The 19,396-nt window shown below is 49.2% G+C and overlaps 1 protein-coding gene across 1 annotated transcript in view; it reads right to left on the bottom strand.

Moving 5' to 3' along the window:
• Positions 1-275: 275 nt before the first annotated feature.
• The window catches only part of ABCC11 (ATP binding cassette subfamily C member 11), a 69,297-nt gene continuing 50,176 nt past the window's right edge, over positions 276-19,396 (bottom strand). The window contains exons 21-30 of the mRNA XM_008702776.2: positions 17,230-17,456; positions 16,748-16,885; positions 15,315-15,501; positions 10,980-11,069; positions 9,424-9,613; positions 7,575-7,734; positions 4,018-4,096; positions 3,206-3,319; positions 495-659; positions 276-368 (exon numbers count right to left, since the gene is read on the bottom strand). Coding sequence (XP_008700998.1) covers positions 276-368; positions 495-659; positions 3,206-3,319; positions 4,018-4,096; positions 7,575-7,734; positions 9,424-9,613; positions 10,980-11,069; positions 15,315-15,501; positions 16,748-16,885; positions 17,230-17,456 — 1,443 coding nt within the window. The remainder of the gene's footprint in view (positions 369-494; positions 660-3,205; positions 3,320-4,017; positions 4,097-7,574; positions 7,735-9,423; positions 9,614-10,979; positions 11,070-15,314; positions 15,502-16,747; positions 16,886-17,229; positions 17,457-19,396) is intronic.

Below are 19,396 nucleotides of genomic sequence, written 5' to 3' on the forward strand. Positions count from 1 at the left end.
TGAAATTACACAACCTATCAGTTAAAAAGAGACGCATCGTGATTTGCTCACATGGTCTCAAATGGTGCAGGGCTTCCCAGACCTGGGGAGCTACAGAATGGCCTATCCCAGGTTTTGCTCCCCCCATCTTTTCTACCCCACTGCCAGCACCCCTGAGCACATTTGACCTCCGCTTTCGGGAGAAGAAGCTATCTCTACACAAGAAGGTCATGGACTACAGGTCTCACAGCTGCACGTGGCTCTGCCGTCAGCCCCCACGCAGTCACCGGTTCTCTTTAACTCAGTGAAGAATTGGCTGTTGCCAGCAAGGCAGCAAACAGAGACTCAGGCTTCTGCTGCAGGACCTCAGGCCTGTCAAACTCTACAACCTGGGAGACGAAGAAAGGAAGGGGGGGAGGGACACCACTGAGCTTAGTCTTGAAGGATCCAAAGGCCCCCTGGGATGCTGGCCTGAGCACAGGTCCCTCCCCTGGCCCCAGGGACACAGCTCTCACCTTCCCATTGCTCATGACCAGGATGCGGTCACAGTCGAGCACAGTGGTGATGCGGTGTGCAATGACCAGCACCGTGCAGCCCTGGAAGGCTTCTCGGATTGTGTGCTGGATCAAGCTATCGGTTTCTATGTCAATGGAAGCTGTGGCTTCATCAATAAGGATGATCTGGTGAATACAAAACAGGGGTGAGGACAGCCTGCTTGGGGCCGGAGACCTGGATCTAGTCCTGGGTCTACCACTAATCCACGAAGTCCCCAAGCTGGAAGGTGAGAGATATGGATTGAGTTCAAACCCCACTTCGAGCTCTAGTCATCCATTATGTTAGAGAATGTTAGGTCTCAACAAAGAGCTTGTGTGTGTGTGTGTGTGTGTGTGTGTGTGTGTGACCAGAGAATTAAACTCTTGAAAATGAAAATGGTCCAGCGGCAACTTCTTGTTTATGAACTGCCTTCTGATTTGCCTAAATTAACATAGACCAACGTTCCCCAAAGTGGGGCATGCACACACGCTTGGATGGCACGTGAGATGGTGTGGCTGGAATATGGATAAGGTTTCTCTTTACTTTAACATTTTTATTTTATTAACAATATGCATTAGAAAGATAAAACTAGCACAGAAATATGATTTCACAAATGTTACTGTTTAGAATGAGGCTGTTTTTAAAAAGAGGGCATCACGGGTAAGTCAAAGGAGAGATGGTACACATTATGACAAAAGTCATAAAGTGATGGCTCAAGTTTGGGGAAACAATGGAGAAAGTAACTTTGGCACCAGTGGTCTAGTAACTGTAAAATAAGGAACTGAGCAGTTCAGAAAGTGCTACATGCATATTGCAAATCCTGTCTCTCTTCTCTGCTGGAAAGAAGGAGATTGTCCTCCTTCCTGTGAAACCTTCTTCCCAGCTTCTGACCCCACTGGGCTCTGCCCACTTTTTCCCCAGAGCTCTGACAGTCCAGATACTACTAGCCCAGGTAGTCAAATGCCTAAAACTACTGGTACAATACTTGGAAAGCTTCAAGAAGCACCGTCTGATGAAACTTTTGAAAAATAGATAATTTTGGAAAAAAGACACTCTCTTCAACAAATGGTGCTGGGAAAACTGGACAGCAACATGCGAAAGAATGAAATTGGACCGCTTTCTTACACCATACACAAAAATAAATTCAAAATGGATGAAAGACCTAAATGCGAGACAGGAAACCATCAAAATTCTAGAGGAGAACACAGGCAGCAATCTCTCTGACATCAGCCACAGCACCTTTTTATTAGACATGTCTCAGGAGGCAAGGGAAACAGAAGCAAAAATAAACTATTGGGACTACATCAAGATAAAAAGCTCTGCACAGCAAAGGAAACAATCAACAAAAGTAAAAGGCAACCTATGGAATGGGAGAAGCTAGTTGCAAATGACATATCTGATAAAGGGCTAGTATCCAAGAAAAATAAAGAACTTATCAAACTCAACACCCAAAAAAAACAAATAATCCAGTTTAAAAATGGGCAGAAGACATAAACAGACATTTTTCCAAAGAAGACATCCAGATGGCCAACAGACACATGGAAAGATGCTCACCATCACTCATCATCAGGGAAATGCAAATTATAGTTTTGAACTATAATGAGATATCACCTCACACCTGTCAGAATGGCTAAAATCAATAACACAAGAAACAACAGGTGTTGGCGAGGATGTGGAGAAAGGGGGACCCTCTTACACTGTTGGTGGGAGTGCAAACTGATGCAGCCACTGGAAAACAGTATGGAGATTCCTCAAAAAGTTGAAAATAGAACTACCACATTCATCCAGCAATTGCACTACTAGGTATGTACCCAAAGGATACAAAAATACTGATTCAAAGGGGTACATGCACCCCAATGTTTATAGTAGCATTATCAACAATAGCCAGATTATAGAAAGAGCCCAAATGTCCATTGACAGATGAATGGATAAATAAGATGTGATATATATATATATATACAGTGGAATACTAGTCATAAAAAAGAATGAAATCTTGCATTTGCAATGACACGGATGGAACTAGAGCGTATTATGCTAAGCAAAATAAATCTGCTAGAGAAAGACAGAAACCATATGATTTCACTCATACGTGGAATTTAAGAAACAAAACAGATGAACATGGGGAGAAGGGAAGAGAGGCAAACCAGGAAACAGACTCTGAACTATAGAGAACAAAGGGAGTGATGGATATTAAGGAGGGCACTTGCTGTGATGAGCACTGGGTATTGTAAGTGATGAATCACTAAATTCTACACCTGAAACTGAAATAATAATAATAATTTTGTCCTGGAACAGCTGTCATCTGATTTCCAACTCTAATAAAGAGAATGTCCTACATCCAAGTTGTAGAAAAAATATACAATAGGCAACTGTTAAATCAATAAGCTTCTAAACTTTCAACTTCTTGTAAGGAAAGTGCATCATGGTTTGGTTCTAGTGGTGGATCGTTTCAGCTTGGCTGCAGAGTATCAGGGTTTGAGAGAGCCCAGGCTGAGTCCCCACCTACATGCCTCTCCCACGCCAGATATGTACAGAATGGCCATCAGCGACATGAGGAAGCCCTTCAGGTATTTGCGGAAAGGACGTACAGCACAGCACCCACTATCCTATGGAGACGGAGGGAGAAACAGCCAGTGTGGTTTCCCAAGCCACATGTCATCCGTGACCGCCCGTGGCCATTCCGTGGTCTCACCTTGGAGTTTCGAAGGAGTGCTCTTGCGATGCAGAGTAGCTGCCTCTCCCCCACAGAGAAGTTTCTTCCACTTTCCACCACTTCTGCTTGCAATCCTTGGGGTAACATTGAGATCTATAATATCCAGGAAAATGAGATGTAGGCTATGTAGGCATGTGGCCATGTAGGCTGCTGCGGGGTAAGACCTAACCTGACCCCTACCAGCCCCTCCCGGAGCACTTTGTAACACTCCTCACCTCTCTATGCTCCAGCCACTGATCTTTCTCTTCCTTACCTCTGCCCCTCTCACTCCGCTCTCAGGGTCTTTGCATATTGCTAGTTCCTGTGCCTGGAATGTTCTCTCAAAGATCTGTGCCCTCCTGCCCCCTCAATATTGGGTCTCAGCTCCAATGCCCCAACTTTAAAGACGCCTTGCTTGGCCACTTCATGTAAAAGAGCTGCTCCCCAACCGAAGTATCTTTTGGTCTCGTGGCCACCTTCACAGCACTTACCACCATCTGAAAGCATCTTCTATGTCTATTTGTTGTCTGTATCTCCCACCGAACGTAAGCACCAGGAGGGCGAACACCTTATCTACTTTGCTTTTGCTGTGTCCCCTGAGCCTGGCATGCGTCTGGATCACTGTTGATGTCTGAGTGCCATCAGACTTGACTTAAGAATCCAAAATCATCTCATCTCCATGAGATTATTTAACCCATGCCCCCAAAGTGGCAACATCTGAAATATCATGTGAGATGAGCCCCAAAGGACCAGCAGGCACTGCTGTTGAAGAGGCAGGTGAAGACCAAGAATCAGGTCTTAGAGCTACTTACTGTCACGCTTAGGAATGTCCTCTCCAAGACATCCCAGATCTGCTCATCTGTGTAGCGATCAAAGGGATCTAGGTTGAATCTGCCAGAGAAGAGGAGGAGAAGTATTCCATAACCACATGTAACCATTGAACAGGCTGTCCCATGCACGGTAGATGACCAAGAATGGTTAGAACGGTTTTACTGGGTGTAGAGAAAGCCATGGAATTACCAAGAACAGTCATTTCTTGTGCCTTCCCAGTACCCATCCCTTTTGCAGGCTGCAGCCCCCAAGTTTTATCTGGAGACCACCTCGTCCCCAGCTCTCAAGCCCACGTGGTCCAGGTGGTCCTCTACCGCCAACTCCAGGGGTGGAGCAAATGACTCAGGCGTCAGTAGATGGCTGCAACCATCTTGCTCTGGGAGTGGGACACACCGAGTCCCCAGGGGCTCTCACTGAAGGCTGGGAATGCAGCCAAAGCACAGCTGGGGGACACTAGGCCCCTGAGTCAGTCTCGGCCTTCCCAGTATCATGAGCCAAAGAGGTCATTTTTAGCTTAAGCCACTTGGGATTGTGTGTGTGTCTCTGTGTAGGTGTATGTGTGTTAGAATGTACATATTTATCATTTAAATGCTTGTGAGTGTACAATTCAGTGGCATTAAATACATTCACAGTGTTGTGTGACCATCCATCAAAACTCATCATCCCTATCTCTACCCACTAAGCTCTTCCCCCTCCCTCAGCCTCTGGTAACTTCTATTTTATTTTCTGTCTCTATGAATTTGCCTACTCCAGGAACCTCCTTTAAGTGGAAATATACAACATTCGTCTTCCTGTGTCTGACATATTTCACTGAGCATGTTTTCAAGGTCCATCCATGTTGCGGCATGTATCAAATATTCATTCTTTTTTATGGCTCTTTAATATTCCAGTGTGTGTTTGTGTGTGTGTGTGTGTGTGTGTGTGTGTGTGTTTGTGTGTGTGTGTATTCACTTATCTGTTGATGACCAAACACTTGGGTTGTTTCCACCTTTTGGTTATTATGAATTAATGCTACAAACCCTGATAGACAAATATCCGTTCAAGTCCCACTTTCAACTCTTTCGGGTATATACCTAGAGGAAGAATTGCTGGATCGTATGGTAATTCTACATTTAACTTTTTGAGAAGCTGCCAAACTGTTTTTCACAGAGGCTGTACCATTTTATATTCCCACCAATGGGGCACGAGCGTTCCAATTTTTCAACATCCTCAGCAATACTTGTCATGTTCCCTTTGCTTTTTTCTTTTTCTCATTATAGCCATCCTATTAGGTGGGAGGTGGTATCTCATTGTGGTGGGGTTAGTTTTTCTGCCTCTCGCAGTGAAAAAATCCTAACTGATGGTCCAAGCAACATTAGGCTGGGCTCTATCTGGACTTTACACCCGTTAAGGTTTGCACTTGCATTTGGCATCGGCAACGTTATTAACACTCCTCTGTTGCGCAAACACTCGGTCCTGATTAAAACCTATTTTTAATCTGTTATATCTTTCCCCGGTTTTGGCAGCCACACACACTTTGTGCGGAGGGCTAGATTGTATGAAAGAAGCAGAAGGCAGAATGTCTTATCCGCATGAAACTTGATAGCTCCAAAGCACTTTCGTGGATGGCCCCTTTGACACCCTCTCCCCCAAGAGATGAGTAAATCCTTCATTGATGGGAAAATTATGGCTTATTGGTGTTAAATGCTTGGTCAAGGTCACCCCACAGGTCAGTCTGAGAGATGGGCTGGAATCAGAGACACTCAGAGAGAGACGAAACCTTAGTGGATAGAGAACCCAGGTCTCCTGTACTCCAGTCCATGTTCTTCCTACTGCAGGGAGGGAAAGCACTGGTTCAGGGATTAGGCTACCTGGGGTAATACCTCATCTTTATCATTTACTTGTGTGTCTCCTGAAACAAGTCACTTTTCCTCTCTAAGTTCCGAGTCTTCCCATGTAAAGGACGGATAAGAATGGTGCCTACCTCGTAAGGGTTGTGGTGACTGTTAAATGATACAAAACATTAAAGCATGGGGTTGGCCCATAGAAATGCTCAAAAAATGTGAATTCATATTCTCACTACTCCTATATCAAGGCACAATAGATGTCCCCAAGTTCTAGCTTAACACAGAGATCTATCACTAAATGTTATCTCATTCCCCTAATGCAAGCATTTTATTTATTTATTTATTTTAAGATTTTATGTGTTTATTTGACACAGAGAGAGACAGCCGGCAAGAGAGGGAACACAGGCAGGGGAAGTGGGAGAGGAAGAAGCAGACTCCCAGCGGAGGAGCCTGATGTGGGGCTCGATCCCAGGACCCTGGGATCACGCCCTGAGCCGAAGGCAGACGCTCAACGACTGAGCCACCCAGGCGCCCCTAATGCAATCATTTTAAAGTTCTCAGTTTGTGCGCATATTATGCACTCTCCCTGGAAGGACTTTCTCCCCTTTTTCTCCCAGGCAAGCTCCTACTTATCCTTCAAGGCCCTGCTCAAATATCCCTTCCCCTGTGGAGCCTTTCTGGATTCACCCGTAGAGCTACTTGTCCTACCTCTGGGCTTCTTTAGCACTTTGTTCGTATCTCTGAACTAGCAAATCTCTCCTTGTATTATAATTTGTTGGTTCTTACATCTCTATACCCACCCCCCATGACTACAATCTGAAGTCCTGGGGGCAGCAGGGGCAGTGATCATTCATCAAAGTGTCCCCAGTCCCTAGTACAATGTCTGGACCTGGCAAAGGCTCAGTAAAGGCAAGTTAAATGAATGAAAGGAGGGAGGGAGGGAGGGAAGACGGGAGGGTGGGAGGAGAGAGGGAGGAAAAAAACAGGGAGGGGGTGGGAGGGAGGAAGAAATGAGGAGTAAATTCATAAATGATTGAACAGAGCTCTAAGGGTCAAGTTTATCCTCTTGCCTCTAAGAACGTCCCTTAAACATTCCTGAAACACGAGGAATCTGGCTTCATTTTTAATGCATTAGGTTTCCTCAATCTCCATGCCTTAGTGTTCCCACATAGCTAACGTGCGCTGTTAAGCGGGAGCATGAATCTGGGTCAAGTTTAGTCCCAGCTTGCCAACTGAACTGCCTGGATTATTTCTCACTTCTCCCCTGCCTGGAATGTGCATCCGTGAAGAAGTGCTCCCTCCCAGCCTAAAATGCCCCCATCAGCTCGGTTGCCCCAAGGGTGCAGAGAGGAGAATAAACCACATCTAGGTATAAAAGAATATAGTAGCCACAGTGCAAATGCTTAATGGTGAACTGAAAGCTGACCAATCCCATCAGGTTAAAAAAAATAATAATAAAAATTATTCTTTGCTTTCCTTTAGCACATTACGGTTTACAAAGCGTTCTTGTGTCTATCAGAACTTCATTTCACCTTCAAGGGCACTCCAAGTGCCAGTGAGTGGCCCCAGTGTGACAAGGAGAGATCAGAGGCCCCAAAACTGAGGCACTGGCCACCAGCTAACCAGAGGCAGCTCAGCCCTGGCATCCTGGTCCTACCGCCCCTCCCAGGAGCCTGGCCTCTATACCGTGCTGCCTACGGGCCAACATTCACCTGATGGTTCCTGAGAGCAGGACAGGATCTTGAGGGACAACTGAGAACTTGGACCGCAGTTCCTCCAGGCTGATACTGCAGATGTCCACGCCATCAATGAGGATCCGGCCCGCTGCAGGTTCCACCAGGCGGAAGAGAGCCGCCCCCAAGGAGGACTTCCCTGTTGGGCAAGAGATAAGCGGGACCTCAGTTTCCAGATCTGTACTAGGGGCAGCACAGGCCACACCTGCAGTTCGCACCTGACCTGCTCCCCTCTGTAGCCCATCCCTTGTCATCCTGAGCCCTGAGAGAGCAGAAGAGGACTGGAGTCTCTGCTCCAAGTGGTGCCCCAAACCACAAACAGCTTTCTTACAGCCTAGATCAAAGGGCACAAATGGAGCCCCTGGATTAAATCCAGCCATTTATAGATTCTGTTTCACACACACAGTGCTACTGTTATTTTTTAAGTTCTTTGCCAGCGTTTTAAAAATCCGAATCCCCATCTATAAAAATCCAAATTGCATGCTTTTCTTGAAACCTAGAACTGGCAACACCAGCCCCTCAGCCTCCCACACAGCACGCAGCTGGAGCTGAGCGCAGCTGCTTTCTTGAGAGAACAGGGCTCTCCAGTTCAGCACACTGCCCGCCCCGCCTTGCATCACATCCCAGGCCCATTTCTCCCATGCATGTTGCTCGCCAGGCCCCAAAAGCATTTGAGTTTTCAACCTTTGCTCTAAAAAGAGAAGGTCAATGCAGGGGGTAGCTATGTGTCTTGTCTACCTTTACGTTCTCTTTGCCTGGCAGATAGTAGGTCCTCAATAAACACCTCCTGAATGAATACAGTCAGTTGGACCAGTATCTACTGAGAGCTTCTCAGGCCAACTGCAGGCTAGCAGAAAGGGAAGAGTACCTGAAAGAACACAGCTGGAAGCTCTTCACCTAACAGGACTGCAAGGCCTGCAGGGGACCTGAGGAGGTGGAGACCCAGGAGGGCTGTAGTCTTCCTGGAGGGCTACCTGGAGGAAGCAGCTCCTAGCCACACAAGGGTGGGGCAAGAATCAAGCCTGAGCAGTGTCTTTAATAATGCAAAAACAGGAGGGAGTGATACTTGGACCAGACCTCCGAAAAGTAATAGGAGAGGAAGGGAGGGAAAGAGGTCAAAAAAGAGGGCAAAGAAAGAGGCTAAGGGGTCTAGGAAGGGTGGGGAGGAAGGAGAAGGGGGACTCAGATTTCACTCCTGGCTCTGCTCTTGCCCCCAAAGAGCCCTGCACTGCCCCGTGCTTAAAACACGCCTCCCCTGTACCCTGTTCATCCTTCGGGTCTCAGCTCAAATGCTGGCCTCAGAGCCCAGACCACCACGGCTCAAAGACCCAGCCCCATTACTCTGTGAACAGCACCCTTTTATTTCCTCCACGACATTCACCACAACCTGTAACGACCTTATGTGTTTCCTGGTTTGGTCACTTAACCCCTATCTCCTCCAGTGGGATTCCATGAGAGTAGGGACTTGGGGTTTTTTTTGTTTTGTTTTTTGGTTTTTTTTAAAGATTTTATTTATTTGACAGAGAGAGACACAGTGAGAGAGGGAACACAAGCAGGGGGAGTGGGAGAGGGAGAAGCAGGCTTCCCACCGAGCAAGGAGTCCAATTCGGGGGTCGATCCCAGGACCCTGGGATCATGACCCGAGCCGAAGGCAGACGCTTAACGACTGACCCCCGGTGCCCTGGGACTTGGGGTTTTGTTCACAGTGTCTGGCACAGAGTAGGGCCTAATAAACATCTGTGGGGTCACTGAGTAAACACATGCCCTGAAATGGGCCCAACACCACAGGGCAGAGTTGAGGACAGGGGATGCCCAGGACTCCACTCACCAGAGCCTGTCCTTCCCACGATGCCTACCACTTCCTGGCCATGAATCGTCAGGTTGATACCATTGAGGATAACGGGTGTGTTGTCCCTGTATTTCATGTGATAATCCTGGAATATGATTTCTCCATGCTGTGGCCACCCAGGGGGACAGCTCGTGCCTTCGATGTGCAAAGGAGACTCGGGGACACACATCTCATTTTTGAAGAGAGAAAAAGAAATCAACAGTTATCATTAATCTCTGCCCATCTCCTGCTGACCCACTGGCCTCCAGCTGTTGGTGCGTGACCCACCCCAGCCTGTCCCTCACTGGGGTCAAGCCACTGGCTGTGTCATCAGAGGAATGCCCCAGGGGGAACATCTCACCCCCACTCACCTGACATGCATATAATTTTATCCCAAAAGAGTGAGAAACCATAGAGCTAGCCCCCTTGTTATTAATGCAGGGAATTTTTTCTAATTTATGGTATGGGGCTTTAAAGAAATAAAACCCAGAACAGTGATAATAAAGGTGGCAGAGCTAGCTGACCCCCGTGGGGCATGTTTTCTGGCTCAGACGCCTTGTGCAGACTTCTCCTCCCTCTGTCCTCATTTCACACACAAGGAAACGGAGGCTCAGACAGGTTAAGGGACTTGCTCCAGATCACATAGCGATGAGCACAGAGACCAGGGCTGCCTGACCCCGAGCCCACTACCGAACCAAGCATAGCTGGGTACGTCCTGAGGCCCGAATGATGGAGAAGAAGCACGGTAGCCTGACCGCACACGTCAGAGCTCTTCACTGCAGATGTGGCTACACCACAGTGTTCCCGTGTTAAATCAAAGCTCTATGAATCACGAATTTTGCTCCTGTTCACAGGGGCAGGAGAACTGGCTTCAAAGGGCTCTGCCAGACCCCAGCTGTGTAATCTGAAGCCAGATGCTCAGCTGAACCGAGCCTCAGTTTTCCTCATCTGGAAATGGGGATAATAATTCAACCAACCTTATAAAATTGTTTTGTGATTCTATGAGATAATCTATATATAAAAATATTGAGCTTTTACTGTGGGTCAAGCACCGTACTAAGTGCTTCACATATTATATTATTCAATCTTTGGAATAACCCAATGAAGTAGAGACTGTGATCTCTCCCCAGGTTACATAGCTGACTCAAGCAGCAAAGCTTGGACTTGAAGCCAGTTGATCTGGCTCTAAGATCTATGTTCTTGACTATTCTGACACACATAGAACAATAATAATACCAATTATTATTGTCATTATTCCTATTTTTATACTTGGGCAAAACTCTTATCTCTACAAAGGGCAGAGCTTTCTCTCTGCACCCAGGAAAGCGGTGAGGGATGTGATGACAATGGGCCAACGGGTGTGGAGGGGCTTCTAAGAAATGATAGACACAGGTCCAGGGAAGATGGGGAGGAAGGGCCGGGAGCCTCAGCTGCCTCTTGAAAAAGTCTCAGGGAGCTTGGGGTGCTGGAGCCTGCAGAGGCCACAGAAGCTGAGCCCCAGGCGTGGATGTGGCGCCTTCCAGAGCTCCCCACACCACACCCAGCCCGCGCCCCACCTTCATGTACTGACGCATCCTCTCCACAGCGGTGAAGTACGCCTCCGTCTCGGAGCCGATCCGGGCGCAGGCCTGGAAGTTGGATGCTAGCTGGAACGAAGGAGACGCATCAGGTCAAGAAGCTGACCGGGGTGCGCGGAGGATTTCGACGTTCCTAAAAACCACTGGTTGCCATTCTCTACTGAGTGCCTTTACAAACCAAGGCAATTTCCCTACAAAAATGGGGCAGATGCCTTTGGTGCCCCCTGAGGCCACTTCTGAGGTTCGCTGCAGGGGTGGTGGGCAGTTCTGGGCAAGACCCCACTGGCACCGTCCCACCTCAAGCAGCCTCTGTGTGTCTTTCTGTTTTCTGCGCAAAACCTTCCCCAAGCCACAGAAGCCCGCTCGCCCCATGCACGGTTGCAGCCCTGAAACACAGGGGGGTTAAAGCCCGTGCGTAATCCTCAACTAATGGGGAAGCAAGCCAGTAGATAAAGGCTCCTGTCCCTCGCCTTTGGGGGACAATCCAGGGAGCATCCGATATCCTTCTCCGGAGGCACCAGAAGTGAGTGCTGGGGACCCAGCACGGCAATCTCAATGACACATGCCCATGATTCTGTCCCTCCCTGCCTGCCTTGCTCTCTTGCTCCCTCAGTTCTGTTTCTCAGGAACATCTCCCAAATAATCTGCCTACACCCAGGTCCTTGTTTCAGGCCTTGCCTTCAGGGAAACCCCAGCTCAGAGGAGTCTCAGGGACTCTCAGAAATTGGAGACGCCCCAGAGGAGGATACTGAGGCCCAAAAGAGGAAACAACATACACAGAATCACCTGGAACCTAGAGGCATGGGGTGGGGACCCCAATCTTTACACTTTCCATCCCTCTGGCCCAAGATGTGGGCAAACAGGCCATGCGCAGGGTGCTGGACAGAAGTTCGTTATACATGCACTCGTGCTCCCGGGGGGCTCTACGCCAGGTGCCAGGCCAGGATCTGTGCCCAAAATGCAACAGAGAATGCCAGCACAGAGAGATGTGCTCCACCGTGGGAGGCAATGTGGACCACCATTTGGGCCCCCATGACAGTCCCCCAGACAAGGTCACAGGAAAGGACTAGAGCAGCAGTTGGCACAGGAGTTTCATTAAGGAGAGGTGGGATTTAGCAGGTTAAAAATGGGGGGAGAAGGGCGTTCCCTATAGAGGGGACAAAGTTCTGGAAGCAGTGGGTAGCAGGATATCAGGGTCTTAAACGCCATTGGCTATGACTGGAGCAAAGAGTATGGGAAGGGGAAGGAAGGCCCTTTAGAACTCAGAGACGGTGGAAGCCATCATAAAATGACACTAACGGGGGGGAAAGAGGCCGGGGAGACTGGCTTTCCTCCAGTTAGTGTAGCAGACATGGCTGGTTGCCTAGTCAATAGGCGGGGCCTTCTTTCTTCCTTGCCAGCACATCCTCTATTGTGCTCAGGTAACTGGCAGCCCGGCGCTGCAGGGAGCCTTGGCTCACTCACAACAATCCTGTGAAGTCCACTCCTTGAGTCAATGATGGATTTACGTGTGAGCCATGATACGATTCTGGCCAATGAAGCACGAGGAGTCAGATGGGAGTATTCTAGGAAACTGCTCCTTGTTCTTAAAATGGGGCACCAGAGAGGGGCGCCTGGGTGGCTCAGTCGTTAAGCGTCTGCCTTCGGCTCAGGGCGTGATCCCGGCGTTCTGGGATGGAGCCCCGCATCAGGCTCCTCTGCTTGGAGCCTGCTTCTTCCTCTCACTACCCCTGCTTGTGTTCCCTCTCTCTCTGGCTGTCTGTCAAATAAATAAATAAAATCTTTAAAAAAAAAAATGGGGCACCAGAGAAAAGTTCTCTCCTCTCTAACCCTTGGTGGTTATTGGGTGAGGATGTGTTGCTTGGGGCTGCAGCAGCCATTCTGTGACCTTGAGGAGACAATCCTGTGAATGAAGGCGGGCTGTGGATGCCAGGGCCAAAGGATAAAATGATCATGGATTCATGCTAGGTCACTAAATTCACAAACAGAGAAAGCCTACCCCAGCCTTCTGGATACATGACATAACAAGCCCCAGAGTGCCAAGGCCATTCTGAATTGGTTCTATGGTTTGCTGGCTTGCAGCCAGAAGCGTCTCTATTATTTACACCTCTCAGGGTTGCAAAGCAACATAGAGTGTGATTCCCGCCCCCCAAAGCTTGAGCAGAATTGCATTGACAGTGTATGCGGAGGTCAACGACTCGCCAGTGTGACCAGAGGAGAGAAGCGTGTTGGGGTCATAGGGCCAGATTTGAGGGACCTGAAGGCAGGGGCCATAGCTTAGGTTTGGCATAAGGAGACAGGGAATCTCTGAGAGCTCTGTAAACAAAGGAGGGACACGGGGAAAACTGTAATTGGAGATCACTCTGGTGAGAAGGTAGGAGGTGGGTAGGGGGCTTCCGGGGGAGGGGAGGAGTCATGGAAGCTGCTACCCAGGATAGAGATGAGACACTTCACAGGGCAGCAGACACAGAGGAAAAAGTAAACCCAGGGTCCTTTTGAAGCAGTCAGACCTCCAGCAGAGCTCCTCATGAGTTTCCTGTGATGGAACCAGCTGGGGAGATCTTGAGAGGTGTCTCACGTGCCCAGTGTATCCTGGGAGAGATGAGACCCACCCCTCCCCTTGCCTGTGCCAGGACACGACAACCTCGCCCCGATCTTTGCCCCTCTGGCCCATGTCATGTGGCAACCAGGAGGGATTTCCGGCCTTAGTGACTCCAAGTCCCTTATGACACCATGGTGACTGTCCCCAGAGTTTCGGAAGGCTTGGAGGCAACTCTGCACTGTACGTGTGTGCATGGGTGCATGTGTGTGTCCGTGTGTGTGTGTGTGTGTGTGTGTGTGTGTGTGTGTCTGTGTGTCAGAAAGAGGAAGAAAGAGAGGAAGAGAGTGAAGATGAGTGTCACCAGCTGTGGGAACCGGGGTAAGCTACTGAACTCTGGAGTCTGGTCTATCTGTAAGCCAGGAACAGTGACAGCTCCCATTTACTGAGCATTTATTCTAGGTGTTTACCATGCGTGAACCCTCATGCTTACACATATTCCTCACAAATCTATAATCTTCGATTTTATTATCTCTTTTTCACAAAATGAGGAATCCCAGGCACAAGGAGGGTGAGAGGCTTCCCCAAAGTCACACTGCTAATAATGGGCAGCGCCTGGCTCGAACCCACATTCTAAACCACACAATCTTAACCGCTTCGCTGTAGCTCGTGGAATGTGGTGGGAATTCCACGCGAGAAAGCACAGCAAGCACCTAGCAGGATGCCAGCTCAGCGCACGTGTCTGGGAAATTCCACACTATTTCCCCGGTCAGCGGTCTGCGAGTGTGAGCACTGCACAGCCATCCGCATGGCCCATGTGCCCTCACAAGGCTCTGCACACGGCAGGCACGGCTGTGAGTGTACAGGATTGTGCATTTACGCAAATAGGTGCCTGCTGCAGGGGTTCAACAAGGGGCAAGATGGAACCCCTTTGCAGACCCAAAAGTACGCCTCGGCGTGGGGGCACTTGAGTTCCAGAGCCGGTTAGAGCTAAAGGCAGACAGCTGCAGAGAAGGAAGCTAATGAGTGCCCCCTGGGGCAGGGGTGCCCCAGAACTGTGCAGCCAGGGTTCCCTGAGATGACTACAGGGCCAGCCTCTGGCCTCCCAGCCCTCCACGGTGGCCCTTGCCCAGGACTGACCCTGCAGACGGGAACCTTAGATTCCAAGATCTCGCCCAAGCAGGACTTGACTCTGAGGCCCCGAGGCTGTGCTCTGGAACACGTCGGCTGCACAGGGGCCCAGACTGAGCAAGCCTACGAGGCTGGGGCCCCGCACTCTGCTTCAAAGGCACACTTTGAAGCCTGAGAAGATCCGTTCCAGGGGAGGGACTGGACCCCTCCTTAGATACCTCAGAGAAGTCCGACAGCCGAATCCAGGCACGAAGAGTAAAATGAAAAGTACCAGCCAGCAAACCAGGAGGTTGGTGTTCTTTCTCTGGCTCTGCTTCCAATGCTCTGCCCATTCAGACAACCCCTTCCCTTTCTGGGCTTCAGTGTCCCTATCTGCACAATAAGAGGGTTGGACTCAGCTGCCCGTGGGCTCTCTGCAATCCCAATATTCTAAGATTTCATTAAACAGCTTTCGATACAGACTGCCCACTTCAGAGGGTAACCGGGAAACGGAGGAAAGCAGCAGATCCCGAAGACCGAGCACAGAACTCCTAAGATCACAGACGGCCAAAGCCCAAGGTGTGATCGAAGTCCCATGAGATGGACCCCTGGGTCTGCCCACGGGCCACAAGCCCAGCCCCCGCTGATGAGCGCCCTTCCCTCACCTGCAGGATGAGGCTGATAGCCATGGCTTTATAGGAGTAGGGGGCAGAGGAGATGCCGAAAACCACGAACAAGGCCACGGTGAGGGCCATCAGATTGGTCACGATCTCCAGCCTCAGTGACATCCATCTCGAGGAAGACAGGAACAGTAGCAGGTAATTATTCTGTGTATCACTCAGCCTCTTAAACCTAAGAAAAGAAAACCACATGTGCTTGTCTAACCCAGAGTTTTATGGGGACGGACACCGGTTGCTTCCTCCAGCATCCAGCACCCCACTCCCACCACAGGAACCTGACTTTTCTTGGGGGGCCTCCCCCCTGCCCTTTTCTCAGCCGTGGCGTTGACCTGACCTCAGACCTAGGAGTAGGCTCTGACCAACTGAGGCCTCTCAGCACAGGCTCTTCCAGCCTTGAGGACTGGTTCCTCATCAGTGGGGTAAGTTCTCTAACTGGGCCAAAGAGAGTGAATAAATGCCACGATCGATGAGTGACTGAAGGGGAGCAACCCCTTCCCAGTATCTCTGCACCTCGGAGCGTGGGCTGTGCCTGTCGCGTTCACGGCTTCTTCCCAGTGGGTGCTGAGCAGCTGGTAGGTGAATGAACGCATCGCTCCAGGATGCCCTCAGTCCCAGCACCTGCACAGTCCCTGAGTGCTCCCCAGTGCCGCTGGGAGAGCTGGTGCTGTGGCTCATCCAATATCCCGGTTCACCGAACCCACGCCGTCTCCCACACTCAACGGTTACCAGGCTTTGAGCCCAGTTCAGACACCACCTCACTCCCCCCCACCAGCTGCAGATCACCTCTTTCTCTCCTGAACTCTTATGGCCCTCTATCTGCGTTTCTCCTATGCTGTCAGTCACATTCAAGCCCAGATTATCACAAAAACATGTGTCTGTGTCTCCTGTCTTCTACCAGACTACGAACATCTTATGGTTCGGTACAGACCGTGTGTAGCTGACCTTGCAAATGGGTAAGGTCATAGGATACAATGAAGGCTCAGCAGCGATCATAGGATGTTTTTGTTGGTTTCAACAAACATTCAGAAGGCAAATCTATACGTCTGAATAGTGAAGGAAATTGTATGCTCTAGAAAGCAATTGTTCCTTGTATTTTATTAAAATTAGAAAGCTATTGGAAGCGAAAGAGAAAGAACCATGCGAGAAGCGCGAGCCCAGCAATACTTCCTACTAATAATTATGTTAATACATGGATGCAACGCCCACAGGTCTTTAAGGTTTACAGACATTTTCCAGGCCACTTACATTTCTTATTCCTATAAGCATCATCTCACTGATGACGTCCTGGAGGCCCAGAGAAGTAAGTGGGCTAAAACAATGTGAAGAGGACACCATTCCCGGAGTCTCAGTTCCCTCCCTTCCTGCTTCCCACCGTCCCCACAGCCCTGTCGTCCTCAGACGGCAGCAGCAGGACTCACGTGCTCATGAAGTCTTCAATTTTTCCATAGACATGGATGGAGCTCAGGCCCTGCACGGTGGCGAGGATGTGGGAGAACAGAGAGGAGCGGCTGTAGTTCTCCAGTCTCTTGAACAAGCTGATGGTCCTCTTAAACTTCCTGCATCAAGAATGAGAGGGAGTTGGGCGCCTGGGTGGCTCAGTCGGTTAAGCGTCTGCCTTCAGCTCAGGTTATGATCATGGGGTCCTGGGATCGAGCCCCATGTCAGGCTCTGCACGCAGCATGGAGTCTGCTTGAGATTCTCTCTCTCCCTCTGCCCTTCCTCCCACTCCCTCTCTCCTTCTCTCTTTCTCTCTCAACTAAATAAATAAAATCTTTAAAAAAAAAAAGATGAGAGGGAGTGACCTGGGCCACCCACCTCAGGGACCACCCAGTTCGAGGTAGATTCCACCCTTGTATCCCAAGGCACAAAGCCAGCTCACAAGCACAAAGAACCCACTTACAAATAATAGATAAGACAAATAGTGACTAAGACGACTCCCATCAGCAGGATGTACGGAGACAGCACGCTGACGGTGAACAAGATGGCGACCACCATCAAAGACAGGAGCAGGAACTCTTCAGCAACAACGGGCAACAACTGGTCCAGCATATCCAAGTCCCCCGTAAAGCAGTTCAGGAGTCGGCCTGTTGGGGTTGTGTCGAAGAAGCTCATGGGGGAGCCAGAAACCTGCAGGGACAAGAGCAACCCAGATCAACAGAGAGCTGCTGGCCTTGCCCTGGGACTTGAGGAAGACGTCAGTTACCCTTAGGCTCTGAAGACCCGCAGGATCCAGCCTAAGGGACATGCGGGGGAGACAGTGTAGGGCAATGGTTAAAACCATGAGCTCCACAGGCTGCTGGGTTCCAGGGTCACCCAGCTCCTCCACCTACTGCTGTGTGACTTTGGGCTTAAGTTACTTAACCCCTCTGAGTCTCAGGTCCTCGTTTGTAAAATGGGGATGATAACGACACTTCACAGAGTTGTGGTGAAGATTGCACACTTCTGCAAATAGACTAGAAACCTCTGAGCTGTGCAACTTTATTAAAAGGGTGAATTTTAGGATTATGTGAGTTATATCTCAATAAAGCTGTTAGAAAGAAAGAAAGAAAGAAAGAAAGAAAGAAAGAAAGAAAGAAAGACAAGAGATAATACACTGAAAGTCTCAGAACAGTTCCTGCCTCCTAATTAGCATCTCATTAATACTAGCTCTGATTATTTTCCACAGATGGGACCAGTTTCCAGAATCACCAAAGATTAGTAGCAGCAACTCCACTGCGGTTGCCTGTGACTTGGTGTCTTGGGTAGAATGTAAGCATGACCGCCCCTTCTTGAAGGTGGTGTCCTAACTTGGTCTCTAAAAGCAGTGGACAGGAGGCCCTTTGGAGATCAGAGAACGTTTCATACTAGAAGGGCTCTACCACTCGTCTTACAGATGAGGAAACTCAAGCCCAGAAAAGGGGAGGCGGCTCAGCAATGTTCTCAAGGTCACCCAAGTCGTTAACAGCAGAACCACGACCAGACCTCTCAGTGCTCCCTGACCCCCGGCCCCCCCACCCCCACAGCTCTGCTCTTTACAGAAGGCGTTTCTTAAAGGTTCATGACACTGAGCTCCTGACCAACGGACACCTTTCTCTTCCTATGTATTTCTCAAGCTGTAACACAAGAAACAGACATAAATAGAAGTTAGTCATATCTATTAAGGCCAAAAGCAAAGGAAAGAATGAAGGGGGGAGGAGGAAAGTGCATTTTGCTTACTAATAAATAGTAGTTATTAGAGTCACGAAGCGTCCCTTACAGCAGCTCTCACGGCAGGTGCCTGGTGCAGCTCACCAAGGGCTGTTCACACGCACGCTTGGGCTCTAAGGTAGCAGGGGGGGCAGTGGGGTTGGGAGGGACCGATCATGAGCTGCCTCACTTTTCCTGCCTCTCGATTATCTTTCGTCTTCTCTGCAGAATCTTTTGTGAAATACATGACACCCCCTCCAGGACTCTGAGCGCTCACGGGGGGCGAGGGAGGTGTGGTGCAGGGAGACAAGTGCACAGGAGCTGTGATGTGACCAAGCCATCTTCGTGAGAGCCCACCATCACTCAGGATCAGGAGCAGATGGTGGGGACATGGAGAAAGGGTTTCTGGTGCCCCGCAAGTGTCAAAATAATCTGGTTTTGCAGTTTGTTGTGCTTGTAGTGGAGCCAATTATCTCCAAGGTTTGTCCTTCACTGTGATTATTTAAAACTACAAAGATAAATTTAAAAAGCAATAAAGCTATAAAAGGACTACCAAAAGGAACATATTTTAAATATGAAGCATATTTTCTAATAAAAAAAAACTTGGAAAAAATTAAAATAGGAATTATCACATGGAGGCCTGAGCACTGGATATATTTGGAATCTTAGAGTGCAGAGTCAGAACCTTAGAAGCCAGAGTAAAGGTGGTCAAGAGTGTCTGGCCTCAGGTAGAATTTTCCTCTCCTGCTTTCTGGTTCCACCAAGCCAGCTGCTTTATCTGAGGCACGGGGAAATGCCTCCACCTCATCCTCTCCACGTTGAAATGTCAACACAATCTGCATTCAGTCTACAAGGAATGATCGATGTCCTCCTCACCTCCCGAGAGCACCCATGAAAACCCC

This window comes from Ursus maritimus, unplaced genomic scaffold (genome assembly GCF_017311325.1).
Source record: "Ursus maritimus isolate PB19 unplaced genomic scaffold, ASM1731132v1 scaffold_19, whole genome shotgun sequence".
Taxonomy (NCBI): Eukaryota; Metazoa; Chordata; class Mammalia; order Carnivora; family Ursidae; genus Ursus; species Ursus maritimus.